Source organism: Cheilinus undulatus, linkage group 6 (assembly GCF_018320785.1).
Source record: "Cheilinus undulatus linkage group 6, ASM1832078v1, whole genome shotgun sequence".
In the NCBI taxonomy this organism is placed as follows: Eukaryota; Metazoa; Chordata; class Actinopteri; order Labriformes; family Labridae; genus Cheilinus; species Cheilinus undulatus.
Window position 1 is genome coordinate 50733584 of NC_054870.1, and position 21979 is coordinate 50755562.

The window sequence follows — 21979 nt, forward strand, 5'->3', positions numbered from 1 at the left end:
AATACGCTTATAAAACTATTTTTTTTCTCTAATCACAGTGTTAACAAAAGTCTTTTTACATTCTGGATTATATACTATTTTATACAACAGCCTTTATTTTGAAGGCAAATTCCCGTGTTCGGATGTTTTTATATGTTGCACACTTTACGTCAAACTTTACGTCAAAGTCAGAAACGTCTAGACGCATCCACGAGGTTCTAGAGAGTGCACCAGCGCGCATGCGCTCATTTTGTTATTTAGACGTTAAAAGATTAATATCATGAAAACGAACCACCACAAAATGAATAGATTAAGACCAATAACTGTTTCTACTATCATTTGATAACAAGTCAACCGAAATTAACCCCCTAACTTCAGCTAAAATGAACTCTGACTCCAATTATTAACACCTCTTACTAATTCTACTATCATTTGATAAAAATACTATCAAAATTAACCCTTTCACTGTAACTAAAATGAACCCTGACTCCATTTACTAACACCTATAACTACTATCATAAAAAATACAAGTAAAATTAACCCTTTAACTCAAACTTAAATGAACCCCGACTCTAATTATTAACACCAATTACCAACTCTAATATAATGTACTAACAATATTATCAAAATTAACCCTAAATTTTACCTAAAATGATCCCTAATATGATGATTTTGATATTTTTATATCAGATATTTTAAATGTTAGTTCTTTTAAACAAATTATTGTAATATTTAATGTTTTCTGTCTGCTGACATTTGTGTACCTGTGTTTTTGTGAGGAAATGTGGTTTTTCCTGTTCTTCTTGTTTTTCTTGTTCTCTCTCTCTCCATGACTCGCTCGTCCTCTTTCTCACCTGTTCTTCACCTGCAGGTAGACACACTCAGAGCTCACACAGTGACTAACGTCTCTCTAATCAGAGCAGACGGCTCTCACCAGCACAGATACTAATCTGAACAAGACTGGAGTAGACTAAACTGATTTAAAACAGACCGGACTAGACTAAACTGGATTAAAACAGACTAAAACAGACTAAACTGGACTAAACTGGATTAAAACCTGGGGTAAGCCAAAGGACAAAAGGAGAGAAAGATCAGCATCGAAGGAAACAAAGGCAAACATGTTGTACTTGCTGGGGGTGAGTATGCCCCTAACTTTATTTCATTAGTGTCTTTTATTTTGAAACTCTCAGACTGTCCTCAGCCTTCTTTTCATCATTATGTGTTTTCTAAAGAATGTTTTAAATCCCTGTTTCACTGGTGTCTTTTATTTTGAAACTCTCAGACTGTCCTTGGCCTCCTTTTCATCATCATGTGCTTTTCTAAAGGACTCAAAGAGGTGAGAAAGTCCACCATAAATGCAAAAGTTCAATAAAAAAACAGAAATGAATGGACCATGATTTGTATTTTTATTTTTCAGGGAAATAAAAGTCAAAGATCTCAGCTGAGTGAATCTGCAGCCAACAAGAAAGTGAGTAAAAGACAAGAAAGAAAGATCTTAAAAGTTTTATCAAAAACACGTTATAAAGGTTCTGAACTGTTCTTAAAAGTTCTGGAATATTTTAAAAAGTTCTTAAATTTTTTTTAAAGTTCCTAAATGTTTTAAAGGTTCTTGAATGTTTTAAATTGTTTCAAATTCCCTGTAAGTTGTAATTATTCGGTATTACATGATGAAATTGTTGACACTCAAAGCGGTTGTTGCTAAAATCTAAAGACGTTAAAGTCTGGCTCTCAAGTGGAGGGTCAGGACCCAAACGGGGATCACAAATGTGTCCCATGAAAACAATTTTTTTAATTTGTGATGTACGGAAGCCCTGTGGGGACATCAATCTTTTTTTTATTATTATTATTCTTTTTTATTTCTAGAGAGAAAAGAATGTTGTAATAGCTAAATATAATACACTGATGGATTTTTAAAAACAGTTTTGTTTCATCCTGATTCTTTGTCAGTTGATTGTTTAACCGATCAAAAATCCAAAATGCAAATATGTTCTTCAATTTGATTGGCCAAAAAATCTGAGTCATTAAAGAGGAGAGGGAGGGTCCTGAGGATGGACACACCCACAACTATGGGTTTAAAGGTTTACCAAGAAAATAAAGTTAAAAATATTTTAAACAACATGGAAATGTTTTCTTTTATTTAGAAGAATTTGGATGAAAATGCTTGTTAGAAATATTTGAAATGTCTTAAATATTAAATCTCTCATTTTGAAGGATCTGAGTGAAGAGGATAAATAAATTGTTATAAATATTTAAAATGTTCGAATATTTTTTGTCTTTTATTTTGAAGGACCTGGGGGAAAATGCTTGTTTAAAATATTTAAATGTCTGAAATATTTTATCTTAATGTTGAAGGACCTGAGTGAAGGGGATATTAATTGTTAAAAATATTTAAAATATTTGACTTTTTAATCTTTTATTTTGAAGGATCTGGGTAAAGACGTTTGTCACAAATATTTTTAAAAGCCCTAAAAAAATTTTTTTATTTTATTTTGAAGAATCTAAGTAAGAGATATTTGTCACAAATATTTAAATGTGTAAATATTTTATCTTTTATTTTAAAGGATCTGAGTGAAGAGGATTTTAATTGTTAAAAATATTTAAAATTTTTGACTTTTTAATCTTTTATTTTGAAGGATCTGGGTGATATTTAAAAAGCCCTAAATATTTTCTACTTTATTTTGAAGAATCTGAGTGAGTATGTTTGTTAAAAATATTTAAATGTGTGAAATATTTTATCTTTTATTTTGAAGAATCTGAGTGAATATGTTTGTTTTAAACTTTTGAAATGACTGAAATATTTTCTCTTCTATTTTGAAGGATCTGAGTGAAGAGGATGTTCACCTGTTGGCTCGGATCCTCTCAGTGGGACTGGTCGATGCTGATCCAAATTATCTCCAACACCTGAAGGGCTACAGAGACCTGACAGGAGGATGATGAACTAAAACTCATTAAAATAATTAAATTATACAGATTAGTAAAGGACTTAACTCACTAAAATCATTCATTTAAAAGGTTAATGACTGACTGATGAGGAAAACACATCAGCCTGTTTACAGTTTTTAATTTTATTTTGAAAGACAACAGGATGAACACTGTTTTTAAAATGCACTTTACTGTTGTTAAAAATAATGTGAACATTTGTAAAGATTTGATGATTTCACAGATGAAATCATGGTTTAATTTACAAGATTTATATTGAAAAAGGTCAAAAGATAGATTTATTCTGTCTAAGATTATGTTAATGCTAACTCATTCTTCTTATTCTTCTGACTGATAAAGTGATAAGTGTAAAAAAATAAAATAAAAATATATGTTTGAGAGAAGATTTCAGCGGGCTGTGGATACGGTGTTTTAAGAAATATATTGAAAATAACAATTGTCACAAATTTAAACATGTTCTTGATCTTATTTTTGATGTACACACCATGAAATATTAAATATAACTTCTCAACTTTAAACATGTTTTTGGTCTTATTATTTATGTAAACATCATGACAATATTAACGTCACAATTAAGCCCATGAAAAAAAATCCTGTTTTCTGCTGGACAAAATGTCTTCTGCAATTAAGATGGAAGACATTAGCGTGGATGCTGCCAAAGTGCCATTTTTATTACAACATTTCTTCATTAAAAGAAGAACAAAGAATAGCTGTGAGTTGTTTTTTTTTTTTTCAAAGTCATGCACTAACATGTCTACAGTTGCCATGGTTTGCGTTAATTAGAGAGAGATTAATTGCAATTAAAAATGTTGATCTCTTGACAGCCCTGTTATGTATATAAATAAAATTAACTGTTGTTAATTTTAGCTCAGATGTGTGATGATCAATCAATGATCCTCCAGGCTAAGAAATAAATAGTGACTAAGGTTTAAGTTGAAGTTTCAGTGTTATTTTTATTAATATGGTATTATTATTAATATCAAATCTACAGGCGTCTCCTCAAAGAGAAAGTTTGGACTGACATGACTCCACATTTCTGAGCAGCCGTGATGATTTAAAGACGGGTAAGAAAAACTATTATACAGTGGTTAACCACTAGGTGTCAGTGTAGAGGATGAAGCTGTAGTGTCCATGGCAACTGATGATGTCCTAAAGAGGCAATGTTAGACAGCACCTGTTTCCATCCTTAGTGTTATGAAGGGTTAAAAAATTACAAAAACAGTGAGATTAAACATGGACATTCTTCTTCTCTGGTTATGAGTCCAAACTTCAGTGAGGTTCTTCTTCTCTGGATTCAACTCCAGACCTCAGTGAGGTTCTTCTTCTCTGGATCTGAGTCCAAACTTCGGTGAGGTTCTTCTTCTCTTGATTTGAGTCCAAACTTCAGTGAGGTTCTCCGGATCAATACAAGCCGCTCCGTCTCCACACCAATGCGTTCAGTTTGCCTCCAAGCTTGAACAGCAGCAGGACCACCGTCATGTTGAAGAAGAAGAAGAAGACCAGACCAGCTGAGTTGAACCGACCAAGGAGCGGGTAGACCCAGATACCAACAGAGACGTAGACCCAGATGATCCTGGAGGGAGACAGACAGGGGGTTAGAAAGACCCAGATACCCACAAAGACAACAGGCAGTAAGATAAAACAGGCTGTAAGAGCCAATCCTTCTGATTGGTTCAATTTTCAGTTATCACTAACCAGCTTAAGTAAGCCACGCCCACAACAGTAAGCACTGTTAGAGCAAGTTTTGTCGTCGGGTAGACATGAGGCTGCAACAGAATTTCACCGAGAATGATAGGAAGGACGAATGTGTGCTGCGGAGACAGAAAACATGTATTTTAAAATTAATAACTATATACTGTTTATAATGAATTCATTATTTATTTATACAGACCATGGCGTGGTTCATCCAGGGGGGGAAGAAGGCGTCGATGGTTGCCGGGTAGACTAACTCTCTGTCGTAGCTGAAGATCGTCCAGAAAAGAAGAACAACAAACTGAAACAAAACAAACAATTGATTTAAGGAATAATTCTCATGACAGATAAAAGTCTGACGTTTATAAAGATTCTCACCGAACCGACAGGAAACACAAAGACCGAGAACAGGAAGTCCCTAAATCTGCTCAGAAAAGTCTGTGTCGTTTTCCCAGGATGAAGGTCGTTGAGAGCAGCAACTCCAAAGAAAAACATCTGTAACAACTGAAACAACAGCGGGATGAGAATGCTATCCATCCATCATCCATCCATCATCCATCCGTCATCCATCTATCCATCCATCATCCATCTATCCATCCATCATCCATCCATCCATCAATCATCCATCCATCTATCCATCTATCCATCCATCCATCCATCCATCAATCATCATCCATCCATCATCCATCCATCCATCCGTCATCCATCCATATTTGTGTAGCCTCATTTCTACTGTATTATTCTGGGCCCCATGAAAAGTTACCATTCAAGGCCCCAGGGTGGGATTTCACCCTAGCCCTTTAAAGGGCTATCACTCTGGGCACCATGGAGGGCTATCACTCTGGGCACCATGAAGGGCTATCACTCTAGGCGCCATGGAGGGCTATCACTCTAGGCACCATGGAGGGCTATCACTCTAGGCACCATGGCATGGAGGGCTATCACTCTGGGCACCATGGAGGGCTATCACTCTGGGCACCATGGAGGGCTATCACTCTAGGCACCATGACATGGAGGGCTATCACTCTAGGCGCCATGGAGGGCTATCACTCTAGGCACCATGGAGGGCTATCACTCTAGGCACCATGGAGGGCTATCACTCTAGGCACCATGGCATGGAGGGCTATCACTCTGGGCACCATGGAGGGCTATCACTCTGGGCACCATGAAGGGCTATCACTCTAGGCGCCATGGAGGGCTATCACTCTAGGCACCATGGCATGGAGGGCTATCACTCTGGGCACCATGGAGGGCTATCACTCTGGGCACCATGAAGGGCTATCACTCTAGGCGCCATGGCATGGAGGGCTATCACTCTGGGCACCATGGAGGGCTATCACTCTAGGCACCATGGCATGGAGGGCTATCACTCTGGGCACCATGGCATGGAGGGCTATCACTCTGGGCACCATGGAGGGCTATCACTCTAGGCACCATGGCATGGAGGGCTATCACTCTGGGCACCATGGCATGGAGGGCTATCACTCTGGGCACCATGGAGGGCTATCACTCTGGGCACCATGGAGGGCTATCACTCTGGGCACCATGAAGGGCTATCACTCTAGGCGCCATGGAGGGCTATCACTCTAGGCACCATGGAGGGCTATCACTCTAGGCACCATGGCATGGAGGGCTATCACTCTGGGCACCATGGAGGGCTATCACTCTGGGCACCATGAAGGGCTATCACTCTAGGCGCCATGGCATGGAGGGCTATCACTCTGGGCACCATGGAGGGCTATCACTCTAGGCACCATGGCATGGAGGGCTATCACTCTGGGCACCATGGCATGGAGGGCTATCACTCTGGGCACCATGGAGGGCTATCACTCTAGGCACCATGGCATGGAGGGCTATCACTCTAGGCACCATGGCATGGAGGGCTATCACTCTGGGCACCATGGCATGGAGGGCTATCACTCTAGGCACCATGGCATGGAGGGCTATCACTCTGGACACCATGGAGGGCTATCACTCTAGGCACCATGGCATGGAGGGCTATCACTCTGGGCACCATGGAGGGCTATCACTCTGGGCACCATGAAGGGCTATCACTCTAGGTACCATGGCATGGAGGGCTATCACTCTGGGCACCATGGGGGGCTATCACTCTGGGCACCATGGAGGGCTATCACTCTGGGCACCATGAAGGGCTATCACTCTAGGCGCCATGGAGGGCTATCACTCTAGGCACTATGGAGGGTTATCACTCTAGGCACCATGGCATGGAGGGCTATCACTCTAGGCACCATGGCATGGAGGGCTATCATTCTAGGCACCATGTTACATTACTCCTGCAAAGTTGGCTGGTCTATTACTGTACGCCTCATCAAAACAGTGATAAATGAAAATGACTACAAACACAGAGCCCCAATGTTTATCTGCTCAGGGAAAGTTTTAATAGTAATGCTCACCAGGTTCAGGAAGGTCAGGTACTTCCAGGGTCCTCCATAAACAAAGATTCCAGGTGGTAACTCCTCGCCATCCTTCGCAGCGAGACTCCTAACCACATAGATGTACCAGCTGAATGCAGAGACGTGATACAACCTTTTTACGGCTACAGTCATCGTTAACTTCTACTGATGACAGTGTGTTACAAAGCTGAGATTTAACGTTTATACTGTAAACTTGTTCTAAATAAAACTATTCTTATTTCTGTCTTCCTTCAGTCCAGTGTGGTCTTTCTTCTGCGGTCGGTCCTGAGGGTTTGGTAGAGGTCCTGTGCTGTTTCTTTGGTCCTGAGGGTTTGGTGGAGGTCCTGTGCTGTGTTTCTCCAGTTCTGAGGATTTGGTTTCTGTGCCGGGTCTTTAGAGATTAGTGCGAGTAGAACATAAAAGCTTTAAATAATGTGCAGACAAGAAGCTGACTGTTTGAAATGACGCACCACATTCACTCTTTCATAACCGGCACACGTGACCCACTGCCACTTTTGTAACTCACACATTCACATGTTCATTATCCAGTATTTCACATTAAAAACACAGACACGTTAAAAAACAGAAGGAAATCTGACAAAAGTTTGAATAAAGATGGTGAGTTTTAGAAGGGAAATTAAGGGGGTAAAGGTTAAACAGCACTAAACACAAATTATATTAACTACAGTGATGATACTTACATTTATAGAAATAGTAGTTATCTGAAAATGTTAATGTTAAATCCACACCATAATGCAAACATCATTAATTTAAGTTAAAAAATAATGGTACAAAAATGATTTATAAGTGTTAGATTTGAAGAGAATAACATGTTTTGGAGCAACATAAATGACGTGATTTTATTTATTTTATTGAATCAAATTCTGATAATAATATATAAACACAAAGAACATAAATAGTTGATGTTGATTTAACAGGATTCTTTAAATTCTAACCAAAAGAAAAACATAATGTGTACGAAAAATGTTCACTATTGAATGAAGTTAATTCAACAAGGTTTGGTTTTCAGTGTAAAAGTAATGTAAAACTTTGGTGCCATTTTTAATACAGAATTTTTATAAACTCTTGAAAAATCCAATCAGTTATTGAGCCCTGAAGGAGTCCAGTCTTTAAAAAATCTGTATTTAAATACATAAAAACAACCAATCAAGATCTGCGTGACTGCCAAACATGATCTCCTGGAGACTCGGTCAGACAATGGCTTTGGTTTGGTTTGGTTCATATCATAAATAAAAGCAGATTTTCACTAGAGCTACAGTTCATCGACATATAAAGTTTCATTATTTACATCAGATTTAACCAGGTTTAAAATTTCACTTTGTTATAAACAAATAAAAATAGAAGAATCTTTAATATCATAAATGTATGAATATATAAACTTGAATATGACAGTTTCTGAGAAAGAGTCTGTTCCACTAACATCAGTGTCCTTACATCCATGTGGGTCCAAGAAAATCTCCAGATTGAAATCCCCAGTTCACATAAAAGCTGAGAGTTCTGTGCAAAGCACCCTGGGTAATGATGCCAAATGGTTGCACTGGTCTTCTCCCCAAACCTGTCCTAATTTTTTCACCTGATCTATGATAAACGTAACAAGCTGTTGTCATCACATCCAGTACAATGTTAAAATATCTTTCTTTGAAACCATCTAACTGGGAATGGTGTTCCTGGCATTAAGGGCCTCTCCCAAGGGCCCACACTGGATACTCACTGAGCACTGACCAAGGCACAATGAGCATACGTCTGATTCAAACCCCAGATCTCCTGAAACAAAGCCAATTGTGATAATCACCAAGCTATCCAGCTGTCATATAGCATAGCAACATAACCATGGTTCTCATCTTCATCATCACACTCACCACCATCACCATTATCACCATCATCCTCATCATTATCACCATCATTATCACCATCACCAAGGCTGTTATCTACAGTTGATGTAGGCCGATATTTACAGCTGAAGAAGGGAGGTATCTACAACTGATGTAGGCAAATGTTTACAGCTGATGTAGGCCCATATTAACAGCTGATGAAGGCCAATATTAACAGCTGATGTAGGCCGATATTTACAGTTGATGTAGGCCGATATTTACAGTTGATGTAGGCCGATATTTACAGCTAATGTGGGCCGATATCTACAGCTGATGGGGCCGATATTGACAGCTGTTGTAGGCTGATATTTGCAGCTGATGTCGGCCGATATCTACAGTGGAAGTGGACCAATATTTGCAGCCAATACAGGCAGATATTTGCAGCTGATGTAGGCCGATATTAACAGCTGATATAGACTAATATTTACAGCTGATATAGACTTATATTCACAGCTGATGTGGACTAATATTTACAGCTGATGTAGGCCCATATTTACAGCTGATATAGACTTATATTTACAGCTGATATAGACTAATATTTACAGCTGATATAGACAGATTTGTATAGCCAAACTCACAATTAAATAACAGCTGAAACTCATGTCATGCTGATTACATCATCCATCCCTAACATCACAACCCATCATCATCCTTGTCCATCTGACTGACCTCACATTGATCTTCATCACAGTTACTTCTTCCTTATCTCCTTCTCCTCTAAAGTTTTTCACATGTCCAATTTTAAAAGGCTTTTAGGAGGATGCTCCTTTGGAATTGGACGCAACTACCCAGGATGCACTGCACATAAATGTCAGCTTACTGTACATGTAGATGTATCTTTATATCTTCTCCAGATGTCTGAATCTGTTTATTTAACCACGTCCTTCCACCCCCATCATGATTGTCACACTGCTGATTGTTGCACATTAGCCCCGTAGTCGCCTGATTCATCCTCAAAGTCTGAGTGTTTTCACTACCAGTAAAGCCAGCTGGTGAATTAAACTGGAATATGCTCCAGGATGATAACAGTCTTTAAATGTGCTGAAACTGTCTCCACACTGCCTCAGCATGCCGTCTGCTTTTTTATGGTCCCATCTGTGAAATCATACATATGTATATTTAATACACAAGCATAAAACCATTAAATCAATAAAATCACAGACAATGTACAGTATCTATGAAATATTCAAGCATTAGAGAGTGTTAAGACATGTAATAGTTACAAAACCTACTATTACTAAATATGATAATGTTGTGTTAATGTCCAGTTTGATGTCAGTTATTTCATTCCTTAAAGAGCTCCAATCAGCTAATTATCTCCAAATCCCTGCAAAGTTTTCCTGAGCCTTCATTCTCTCTCTCTCTGGTTCATTCTATGCAACCACCATCATGGGTAAGTCTGCCGATTTAGAATATATTGAAGTTTAACTTCCCGAAGTACACTTTTTACAATATTCTTACTTATTTAGAACCACCTGTACATTCGTGTGTACCAACCTCAAATCGGCTGTAAACTTTCCTCTCCTTCCTCATGCTCTGAATTCTCTCCAGCAGCTTCTCACGCTCCTCGCTGGACTTTGGCGGTGCTTGGCTCAGCGAGTGGATCCCTCTCAGATTTTTTTCCCTCTTGGCGTTTTTGTCAGCTTCGTCCTCTTTCTCATCGTCAGTGACCGCTGACTCTTTGGGCGCTTCGTTCCTGTTCTGGCTGTTGGCTGAAATCTGCTCCAGCAGCAGCTTGGTGTCATCTCTCAGGTTGCTGCTCGAGAGCACACTGGTGGTGGACGAATGGTATCGAGACAAAGTCGACTTCTGATGTTTGGACTGAACTGGCGGAGGAACCACGTCCTCTGATGCCACATCAGCATCGTTAGTTTTCTCACCAACCAGCTGATCAGTGGTTTGGTTACTGTCCATGGTGATGTCTGAAGGCTCCCTTTGATTGGTCGTTTCACACTCACTGCTGATGTCCTCCTTGCCATTTGTGCTTTCAGGGGGTACAGGTGAGCCAGCAGGGGGCGCCATTGGACAAACACCCTCAGCTGTTTGGGGAAGCAGGTCACCATCAGAAGTTTCTCTCTTTGTTGGACTGATCATTGATGGACTGGTTGGTGTTTGACTGATCCTAGTTGGACTGGTTGGTGTTTGACCAATTGTTGTTGGACTGGTTGGTGTTTGACCAATCGTTGTTGGACTGGTTGGTGTTTGACTGATCGTTACTGGACTGGTTGGTGTTTGACTGATTGTTGTTGGGCTGGTTGGTGTTTGACTGATCCTAGTTGGACTGGTTGGTGTTGGACTGGTTGGTGTTTGACTGATCGTTGTTGGACTGGTTGGTGTTTGACTGATCGTTATTGGACTGGTTGGTGTTTGACCAATCGTTGTTGGACTGGTTGGTGTTTGACTGATCGTTGTTGGACTGGTTGGTGTTTGACTGATCGTTACTGGACTGGTTGGTGTTTGACTGATTGTTGTTGGGCTGGTTGGTGTTTGACTGATCCTAGTTGGACTGGTTGGTGTTGGACTGGTTAGTGTTTGACTGATCGTTATTGGACTGATCGTTGATGGACTGATCATTGTTGGACTGGTTGGTGTTTGACCAATCGTTGCTGGATCAGTTGTCATTGTTGGACTGATCAGTGTCGTTGGACGGGTTTTTCTTGGACTGACCATCTTTGGGTTGATCGATGTCGGACTGGTTGGTGAGAAAAAATCTGAGGGTCTCTGAGTTGTTGTTTCTTGTGTTAAAACAGTTTTAGTCAGAGGAACACCTGATCCTGTGGGAGTTCCAGGTGTTTTAAGTGTTTCAGGTAAAGAGCAGAGCTCAGAGGACAGGTTCTGAGCTGTGGAGGGACTGTTTTGAGGTCCTGCTAAGGGGACGGACATTTTCCAGGGCTCATTTTGATCAGATTTGGACTCTCTTTGTTGGTCAGGCAGATGAGGTGAAGGTGTGCCCGTGCTTGGAGCTGTACCATCACTGGTACCCTGCTCTTCTGAACCAATCAGCTGGCTGACATCTGAGCATGAGTGGTATCCTTCTTCAAGGCCGATGGACGGCTCACCAGAGGGAATGATAGAGTCTGAAACATCCGCTCTGTTATCTGGCGACATTAACGAGGAAACAGGATGTAAATTATCTTCAGCTGGCTGGGAGAGATCTGATTGGCTAGCAGAATCTTCGACATGGAGAGATGACACGGTGGATGTCAAAGAATCAGCTGGAGCAACTTGTGGATGTTTGGTTTCTAATCCAGGGCTGACCTGTGAACCAGAAACAGTCAGATCAATGTCAGATGAAGAGCTCGGTTCTGATTGGTGGTGTTCTTCACAGCTCTGTTCTGGTTGGTCTTGTATTTCACAGCTCTGTTCTGATTGGTCTTGTATTTCACAGCTCTGTTCTGATTGGTCTTGTTTTTCACAGGATGATAGGGTGGTCTTTGACCAGGTCAGTGAAGGTGGATGGTGTGAGGTAGACTTCAGGTGTGGAGTTTCTTCAGTAGGTCTATCAGGAACAGGATTAGTCGGTGTGAGGGTGCAACCCTTTTTTTCAGTAGAATTTAACAGCTTTGTCTTTTCGCCCTCAGGTGTTTGTGTTTCTGCAGAGACATGCAGCAAGCCTCCTGATTGGCTCTCCTTTGGTTCATTCTTCTCTGATTCAGTGGAATTTCTGGTTTGTTCATCTTTGGCGCTCTGGGGGGTTTTGGCATCTTTCTTTGAGAAATGGTCACCCTCTTTGCTCTGATCTGAAGGTTGACTGACAGCTTTTAAGCTTTCTGTACAGTCTGTTTTCCCAGCATCCTCTGCTGGGGCATGTTTTTCTGACAGATGCTGAGACATGCCAGGTTTTTTCTCCAGGTGTTCTTTTGGTTCCTCTTTCACAGTGGCGTTGTTCTTTGGGTCAGTAGGCGGTTTGTTCTGTTCAGCCTCTGCAGCCTTCTCTGCTTTGCGTTTGGCAGCCAGCTCTTTGAAGAACAAGAACCTCTGGTCAGGATCACTCATGTCTACAAAAACTGGAGCCATGAAAGGAGGCTTCTTAGGCTGCACTGCTGAATCAGTCTTTGGCACTGAACTCTTCAGTTGGACTGTAGGTGCTGTAGAGTTCTCCTGCTCTAAAACTGGAGCATTAGATGGCTCTTTAATGTCAGTTTTTTCTGGCAGACCCTTGTCCTTTTCTGAGTCTTTATCATCTGTTTTACTGTCTCCACCATCTACTTTACCGTCTCTGCCTTCTGCTTTTCCATCTCCACTGTCTGCTTTGCCGTCTCCATTGTCTGTTCTGGGCATGTCTGTGGCAGAATTATCGAAGGTGGACGACTTCAGGTAACGGCTCCATTCGAGAGGTTCCCTGGGAGTAGACCTTCTTTGTCCAAAGACTGGAGAAATGTAAGATGGTTTCTTCTGCTCAGCCTCGTTCTTGTCACTTTCCTGGTCCTGTTGGCCTGTAGCACCTTTGTTATCCTGAGTGGGGTGCTGTTGGTCAAGAGAGCTAAATATCAGAGAGGACCTTAACCTGGAGCTCCTCTGAACAGCTGGGTTGTACTTCCTGCGGAATGACTCCTCCCTTTGAACAGTTTTAGGTTCCTTAGGCTCCGCCTCCTCTGTCTTCTCTCCTTCAGTGGTGGATGATGACTCTGAAGGTGTTGGGGTTGATCTGGATTCTGTGGTTGTTGTTTCGTCAGGTGCTTTCTTTGGAGGCTCTCTGGTTATGGCTTTGGCATAACTTGGCATCTGACTGGCCCTAGGTAAGGCTGGAATCTTAAACTCCCGGACATTAGGGATTTTAGGGACGGCTAAATCTATTCCTGTAGCTGTTTTCTGGACGGAGGCAGAGGGATCCTCACAAGGATCGGGTGCATTAGGTGGAGTTGATGGCCGCCCGTCATCTCCTGGATTATCATAGGCACTGAGGAAGGAGCTGATCCTCCAGTTTCTCAGCCCTCGTTTCACAGCTGGATCCTTTCGGTCAGGGTTAGACTCAAAGAAAAGGTGCTTCTGATCACTTGGATTTGAGGGGGTGGGGGATGTCTGGCAGGCATACGGCTGGCCTAAACTCAGCCTCCTGGGTTGTGATGAACCAAAGTGTAAATCTGCAGCCGGTATTTTCTCGGGGGCCTGCTCAAAGTCTGCGTTTCTGGTGGATGATAAATAGTTTAAGACAGGGTCAAAGTTTTCAAGTCTGTCTAACTCGGGGGGTAAACTCGGCTCACAGTACTGATCAGCTGAATCGAAGTCTTGGTTCCAGAAGCGCTCGTAGCCGCTGTAATCTGGATATGGCTGCTGCCCCCTGTGAAACTGACGTCCCTGGGTCTCTGGCTCCAGCACCTCCTGTGGTTGTAGGAATGGTAAAGAGTACCGACCATGACCACCTTCAGCATAACTGTGACGTTTAAAGGCGGGATTGTCCATCATTGGTATTCTGGAGGAGTACTGGTCAAAAGGTGGATCCAGCCGTGGTTGTTGGGATGAGAATCTGCCATAGACCTCTGCTGGGCCGTACTGGACGTCAGGCCGTTTATGGGGCATCATACGCCAATCCAAATCTGTACGGTCCTCATGAGGGTGTCTCACCCATTCGTCCGGGTGAGGGGCGTCCAACGACAGATATCTCTTTGGCTCTCTGTACAGTAAAGCTCTCTCACATGGGTATTTCCTCTTCTGGGATTGGCTGAAGTCTTCTATTGGAGGTAGCATATTGTCCACTATTAGCGGCTCGGACTGAGCGAACAGAATACGAAACTCCTCATCGAAGGTGGAGACGAGCTGTCCCAGGAACAGGTGTGCCATGCAGCGGTGAAGTTTCTCAAACGACCACATGAAGCTAGAGAAGACATAGAGGCAAGTTAAAACAAGAAAAATGTTTACACCAGATGAGGAAGGTGCAAAGCTCTCAATGATTGATTCAGATCTAGGAAGGTGTCCTCCTGTGTCCTAGAATGACTCACCTGTAGTTTCCACTCAGCACGGCCCGACAGTCGGTCAGCAGGAAGCGATCCATCATCTGACCGGTGAAGGATTTTCCAGATCGGCAGTGATACGTGATACCAGACACTGTTCGAACACGCAGAAACTGCGGGAGAAATTAAAAAGAAAATCAATACAATATTTCCTCCAGACACTCCTGGTGCCTTGTCATCTCCCTCTTTACTCGTTCATCCATGAAAATGCAACAGAATAGAAACGGGTTTAGAACAGCGTGTCTCACTGCATCGCTCACAGGCTGTTCAGGCACTCCAGTAGATAAGAATATGATGCTATTTGCCACGCTCACTCCCACTGAATCCTGGAGGAGCACAGAATTACACCATCACATCTACAGGTGCTACATCACCTGCTGCACACTTCACACACATAAGCATCCACACTCTTCCTCTTCCTGCTGACCAGGAAGCAAAGAAGGGTGAACTTTGAACTTCTGAACCAGTAACCCTGTAACAACAATGTAACACGTCAGACACAAGGGGCCTTTTACCTTTGGGACAGCCTAAAGGTCAAGGGTCAGAAAGAGGTGAAGTCAACCATGAAATATAAGTTCCCAGTCTTAGCGAGGAAAGGAAAGGAGACCAGGGTGTTGAGCTGCTCTGATCAAGAGTTTGGCAGAAACCACCAGGGACCTTCAGAATGAGAAAATCACTGACACGTAAGAACAGAGTGGGTCTGTCTGAGGTATAACAGGTAAGAACAGAGTGGGTCTGTCTAAGGTATGACAGGTAAGAACAGAGTGGGTCTGTCTAAGGTATGACAGGTAAGAACAGAGTGGGTCTGTCTAAGGTGTGACAGGTAAAAATAGAGTGGGGGGGGGGGTGTCTAAGGTGTGACAGGTTAGAATTAAGTGGCTGTGTCAAAAGTTTGACAGGTAAGAACAGAGTGGGCGTGTCTTAGGTGTTACAGGTAAGAAAAGAGTGGGCATGCTTAAACTCACCTGGATGCTTTGCAGGTCAACTCTGCAGTTTGCTGCCATGTTGATGAAGTGATGAACGTTCTCCTTGTCCAACAAAACGTACACCGCCACGTTCCTCATGGCAGCAGCCAGAATGTCAGCAAATATGTCAACGTCAGTGAACATGTCCATCACTATGGCAACCACCTGAGAACAAAAAAACCATTCAAACATTCAATCTTTATTTATAAAGGAAGAGCACAGCGACATTCTAACATACAACCTTTATTTAATTGGCCAGTTGGTTGTTCTTAGGGGAACAATAACTCACCTGTTTGGCGTTCTTGATGAGTCGTCTTGCCTGCTCTTTGATGCTCGGCATGTCAGGCTCTGGAGGGTTGACGAGGGTGGTGACCTCTGTGGGTCCGATGAAGTGATGCGTTTGAGGCCAGCCCAGGTCCAGACCAGGGGCCTCCAGGTCCGAGTGCAGGGGCCAATACGTGTCTGAGGAGCCGTCAGCCCCACCCTCCAGGACACGCTGCTCCAGATGCTCACCACTCTGGGGAACTTGGACTGCCCCTCGGATGTACTCGATCTCTGTGGAGGACAGGAAGTCCACCACATCGGCTTTAAGGAGGAACTGATAGTAGCCGTCCAGGTCATCCTCCACCAGAGCGTCCACCGCCAGACGGTACTCCTCCCGGTAATGAGGAGGCAGGTAGTTTGGGTTCAGAGGGTCATCCCCTGCTGAGGAGCATTGAGAGCGCCGCGCCATCCTGTAGGGTCAGGACCAACAGGGATGTTATTTATGTACAAAATATATATTAATATTACAGAATCCTCTCATTGGTCCATCCTGCAGGTGTTTAAATTCATTTAGTAATCAGCAATTCATTCATTCAGTTATCAGAGTTTCATTCATTCAGTCATCAGAGTTTCATTCATTCAGTCATCAGAGTTTCATTCATTCAGTCATCAGAGAGTTAATTCATTCAGTCATCAGAGGGTTAATTCATTCAGTCATCAGAGAGTTAATTCATTCAGTCATCAGAGGGTTAATTCATTCAGTCATCAGAGAGTTAATTCATTCAGTCATCAGATTAATTCATTTAGTCATCAGAGTTTAATTCATTTAGTCATCAGGTTAATTCATTCAGTCATCAGAGTTTAATTCATTTAGTCATCAGAGAGTTAATTCATTCAGTCATCAGAGAGTTAATTCATTCAGTCATCAGAGAGTTAATTCATTCAGTCATCAGATTAATTCATTTAGTCATCAGAGTTTAATTCATTTAGTCATCAGGTTAATTCATTCAGTCATCAGAGAGTTAATTCATTCAGTCATCAGAGAGTTAATTCATTCAGTCATCAGAGTTTCATTCATTCAGTCATCAGAGTTTCATTCATTCAGTCATCAGATTAATTCATTTAGTCATCAGTTTAATTCATTCAGTCATCAAAAGGTTCATTCATTCACCCATCAGAGTTTCATTCATTCAGTCATCAGAGAGTTAATTCATCCAGTCATCAGAGAGTTTCATTCATTCAGTCATCAGAGAGTTTCATTCATTCAGTCATCAGCGTTTCATTCATTCAGTCATCAGAGTTTCATTCATTCAGTCATAAGAGAGTTAATTCATTCAGTCATCAGAGAGTTAATTCATTCAGTCATCAGAGAGTTTATTCATTCAGTCATCAGAGGGTTAATTCATTCAGTCATCAGAGAGTTAATTCATTCAGTCATCAGAGGGTTAATTCATTCAGTCATCAGAGAGTTTATTCATTCAGTCATCAGAGGGTTAATTCATTCATTCATCAGAGAGTTAAATCATTCAGTCATCAGAGAGTTAATTCATTCAGTCATCAGAGAGTTAATTCATTCAGTCATCAGAGAGTTAATTCATTCAGTCATCAGAGGGTTAATTCATTCAGTCATCAGAGAGTTAATTCATTCATTCATCAGAGAGTTAAATCATTCAGTCATCAGAGGGTTAATTCATTCAGTCATCAGAGGGTTAATTCATTCAGTCATCAGAGAGTTTATTCATTCATTCATCAGAGAGTTAAATCATTCAGTCATCAGAGGGTTAATTCATTCAGTCATCAGAGAGTTTATTCATTCAGTCATCAGAGAGTTAATTCAGTCAGTCATCAGAGAGTTAATTCATTCATTCATCAGAGAGTTAATTCATTCAGTCATCAGAGAGTTAATTCAGTCAGTCATCAGAGGGTTAATTCATTCAGTCATCAGAGAGTTTATTCATTCAGTCATCAGAGAGTTAATTCAGTCAGTCATCAGAGAGTTAATTCATTCAGTCATCAGAGGGTTAATTCATTCAGTCATCAGAGGGTTAATTCATTCATTCATCAGAGAGTTAAATCATTCAGTCATCAGAGGGTTAATTCATTCAGTCATCAGAGGGTTAATTCATTCATTCATCAGAGAGTTAATTCATTCAGTCATCAGAGTTTATATGTATTCAGTCATCAGTGGGTTAAAGCCATTCAGTCATGAGTTCAAATTCATTCAGTCATCAGTGGGTTAAATTCTTTGTCAGGATGATGTCAATGGCGGTGTAACCTCAGGGAACACTAAAGGGTGTGTCTCTCTACTCTTACATATTTAACTTCACAGCCAGACAAATGGCTTGTTGTTACAGAGACAAAAAAACATTCCTTCTGATAGGAAGCTATAACTGCATAATTCCAATATTATTCCATTACTCAAAATAAACTTTATACTGACATTTAAAATCATTGCACTGTTGAAAAATTTAAAATAAACACTCACTGACCATGAAACTTCTAATAAAGTTTACAGAGAGCCTCAGAGATGTCACATCAACCAATATTTGCAGATCGCTCTGTGTGATAATCGAACATCTGTTCACACTTGGACTACATTTACCTTTGACTGCAGGTTGGACACACAGGCATGACAATACAGGACACTCTACAGTGACAATGGCAATTCTGCCATTAAAATAAAATAACCAATACTCTACCATGACAACAGACACTCTACCATGACAACAGACACTCTACCATGATAATAACAGACACTCTACCATGACAACAGACACTCTACCATGATGATGTCAGACGCTCTACAATGATAATAACAGACACTCTACCATAACAGTAACAGACACTCTGCCTTGATAATAACAGACACTCTACCTTTATAATAACAGACACTCTGCCTTGATAATAACAGACACTCTACCATAACAGTAACAGACACTCTGCCTTGATAATAACAGACACTAACTTTATAGTAACAGACACTCTGCCTTGATAATAACAGACACTCTAACTTTATAGTAACAGACACTCTGCCTTGATAATAACAGACACTCTACCATAACAGTAACAGAAACTACTTCATGGACCCATTCTCAAAGCTGCGTTGTCTCTCGTTTGATATTTTAATATTCATACAGACACTATACCATGACAGTAAAAGACACTCCGCCATGTGAATAAAAGACACTGTAACATGATAATAATGGACACTCTACCATGATAATAACAGACACTTTACAATGATAATAACAGATACTCTACCAAGACAGTAACAGACACTCTGCCTTGATAATAACAGACACTCTAACATAACGGTAACAGACACTCTGCCTTGATAATAACAGACACTCTACCTTTATAGTAACAGACACTCTGCCTTGATAATAACAGACACTCTACCTTTATAGTAACAGACACTCTGACTTGATAATAACAGACACTCTAACATAACGGTAACAGACACTCTGCCTTGATAATAACAGACACTCTACCTTTATAGTAACAGACACTCTGCCTTGATAATAACAGACACTCTACCTTTATAGTAACAGACACTCTGCCTTGATAATAACAGACACTCTACCTTTATAGTAATAGACACTCTGCCATGATAATAACAGACACTCTACCTTTATAGTAACAGACACTCTGTCTTGATAATAACAGACACTCTACCATAACAGTAACAGACACTCTGCCTTGATAATAACAGACACTCTACCTTTATAGTAACAGACACTCTGCCTTGATAATAACAGACACTCTACCATAACAGTAACAGACACTCTGCCTTGATAATAACAGACACTCTACCTTTACAGTAACAGACACTCTGCCTTGATAATAACAGACACTCTACCTTTATAGTAACAGACACTCTGCCTTGATAATAACAGACACTCTACCTTTATAGTAACAGACACTCTGCCTTATTAATAATAGACACTCTACCTTTATAGTAACAGACACTCTGCCTTGATAATAACAGACACTCTACCTTTATAGTAATAGACACTCTGCCATGATAATAACAGACACTCTACCTTTATAGTAACAGACACTCTGTCTTGATAATAACAGACACTCTACCATAACAGTAACAGACACTCTGCCTTGATAATAACAGACACTGTACCTTTATAGTAACAGACACTCTGCCTTGATAATAACAGACACTCTACCATAACAGTAACAGACACTCTGCCTTGATAATAACAGACACTGTACCTTTATAGTAACAGACACTCTGCCTTGATAATAACAGACACTCTACCATAACAGTAACAGACACTCTGCCTTGATAATAACAGACACTCTACCATAACAGTAACAGACACTCTGCCTTGATAATAACAGACACTCTACCATAACAGTAACAGACACTCTGCCTTGATAATAACAGACACTCTACCATAACAGTAACAGACACTCTGCCTTGATAATAACAGACACTTTACCATAACAGTAACAGACACTCTGCCTTGATAATAACAGACACTTTACCATAACAGTAACAGACACTCTGCCTTGATAATAACAGACACTCTACCTTTATAGTAACAGACACTCTGCCTTGATAATAACAGACACTCTACCATAACAGTAACAGACACTCTGCCTTGATAATAACAGACACTTTACCATAACAGTAACAGACACTCTGCCTTGATAATAACAGACACTCTGCCTTGATAATAACAGACACTCTGCCTTGATAATAACAGACACTCTACCTTTATAGTAACAGACACTCTGCCTTGATAATAACAGACACTTTACCATAACAGTAACAGACACTCTGCCTTGATAATAACAGACACTCTACCATAACAGTAACAGACACTCTGCCTTGATAATAACAGACACTCTACCATAACAGTAACAGACACTCTGCCTTGATAATAACAGACACTCTACCATAACAGTAACAGACACTCTGCCTTGATAATAACAGACACTCTACCTTTATAGTAACAGACACTCTGCCTTGATAATAACAGACACTCTACCATAACAGTAACAGACACTCTGCCTTGATAATAACAGACACTCTACCATAACAGTAACAGACACTCTGCCTTGATAATAACAGACACTCTACCATAACAGTAACAGACACTACTTCAAGGACCCAGGCTCAAAGCTGCGTTGTCTCTCGTTTGATATTTTAATATTCATACATACAGTAATTTTATAAGTTATAGTTAAAGTTAACTGGCCTATATGTTAACATGGATTTGTAAATCTCTGATTGTTCGACTTCATTTCATACATACAGTAATTTGTCAGATTACGCCTTAGCTAGAGTTTAGAAGCCTGTGTGTTAACATGGAGGTTTGAATCTGACTGTTACGATACAAGCATACAGTAATCTGTCAGATTAAGTTAACAGGCCTGGTTTTGTCTGTCGTTATCTGTGACCGTTAGACTTCATATACATGGAATAATCATACATATTAAGCCGTATTTTGTGAACAGGTCTCTGTCACAGGCCTGTGTTAACATAGACGTGTTACTTTCGGACTGTCATGATCCATACGTACAGTAATCTGTCATTTTAAATCGTAATCAGAGTAAAAATCCTAGACTATAACCGTTAGACTTGGTTTCATGTGATCGTTTCGATCTTTTCGTCGTAAACAAACAGCTCTCGGTAAAGTTTACAGGCCTGTGGAGTTTGTTAGACTCACCCGGCTTCCGTTCAATCGTCAAACTTTTCTTCGGTGAAACTTGGAGCTCCTCATCTCCTCCGGGCTTTCCGTCGTTTCCTCTCCGTGTGTCTCTGCTCGTCGGTTCCGGGTCTGCGGTATTCCCTCGTTCAGGTGGGTCTCTCGATCAGAGTTCAGTTTCTTCACCTTCCTGTCACCAGATAAACCAGTTTG

At 40.9% G+C, this 21979-nt stretch overlaps 2 protein-coding genes across 2 annotated transcripts; both read right to left on the reverse strand.

Annotated features, from left to right (window-relative positions):
* Positions 1–3714: 3714 nt before the first annotated feature.
* Positions 3715–7699, reverse strand: LOC121511314 (androgen-dependent TFPI-regulating protein). The gene is made up of 5 exons (XM_041789948.1): positions 7026–7699; positions 4990–5115; positions 4811–4912; positions 4615–4730; positions 3715–4492 (listed from the first exon to the last, which is right to left on the reverse strand). Exons 1-5 carry the CDS (start codon positions 7176–7178, stop codon positions 4321–4323), a joined length of 669 nt encoding a protein of 222 aa, XP_041645882.1. The 5' UTR covers positions 7179–7699; the 3' UTR covers positions 3715–4320.
* Positions 7700–7879: 180 nt separating this feature from the next.
* fam83ha (family with sequence similarity 83 member Ha) lies at positions 7880–21979 on the reverse strand. The gene is made up of 6 exons (XM_041789229.1): positions 21788–21979; positions 16123–16567; positions 15834–15998; positions 14857–14981; positions 10415–14732; positions 7880–10012 (listed from the first exon to the last, which is right to left on the reverse strand). The coding sequence occupies exons 2-6, from the start codon at positions 16564–16566 to the stop codon at positions 10001–10003; spliced, it is 5064 nt and encodes a 1687-aa protein (XP_041645163.1). The 5' UTR covers position 16567; positions 21788–21979; the 3' UTR covers positions 7880–10000.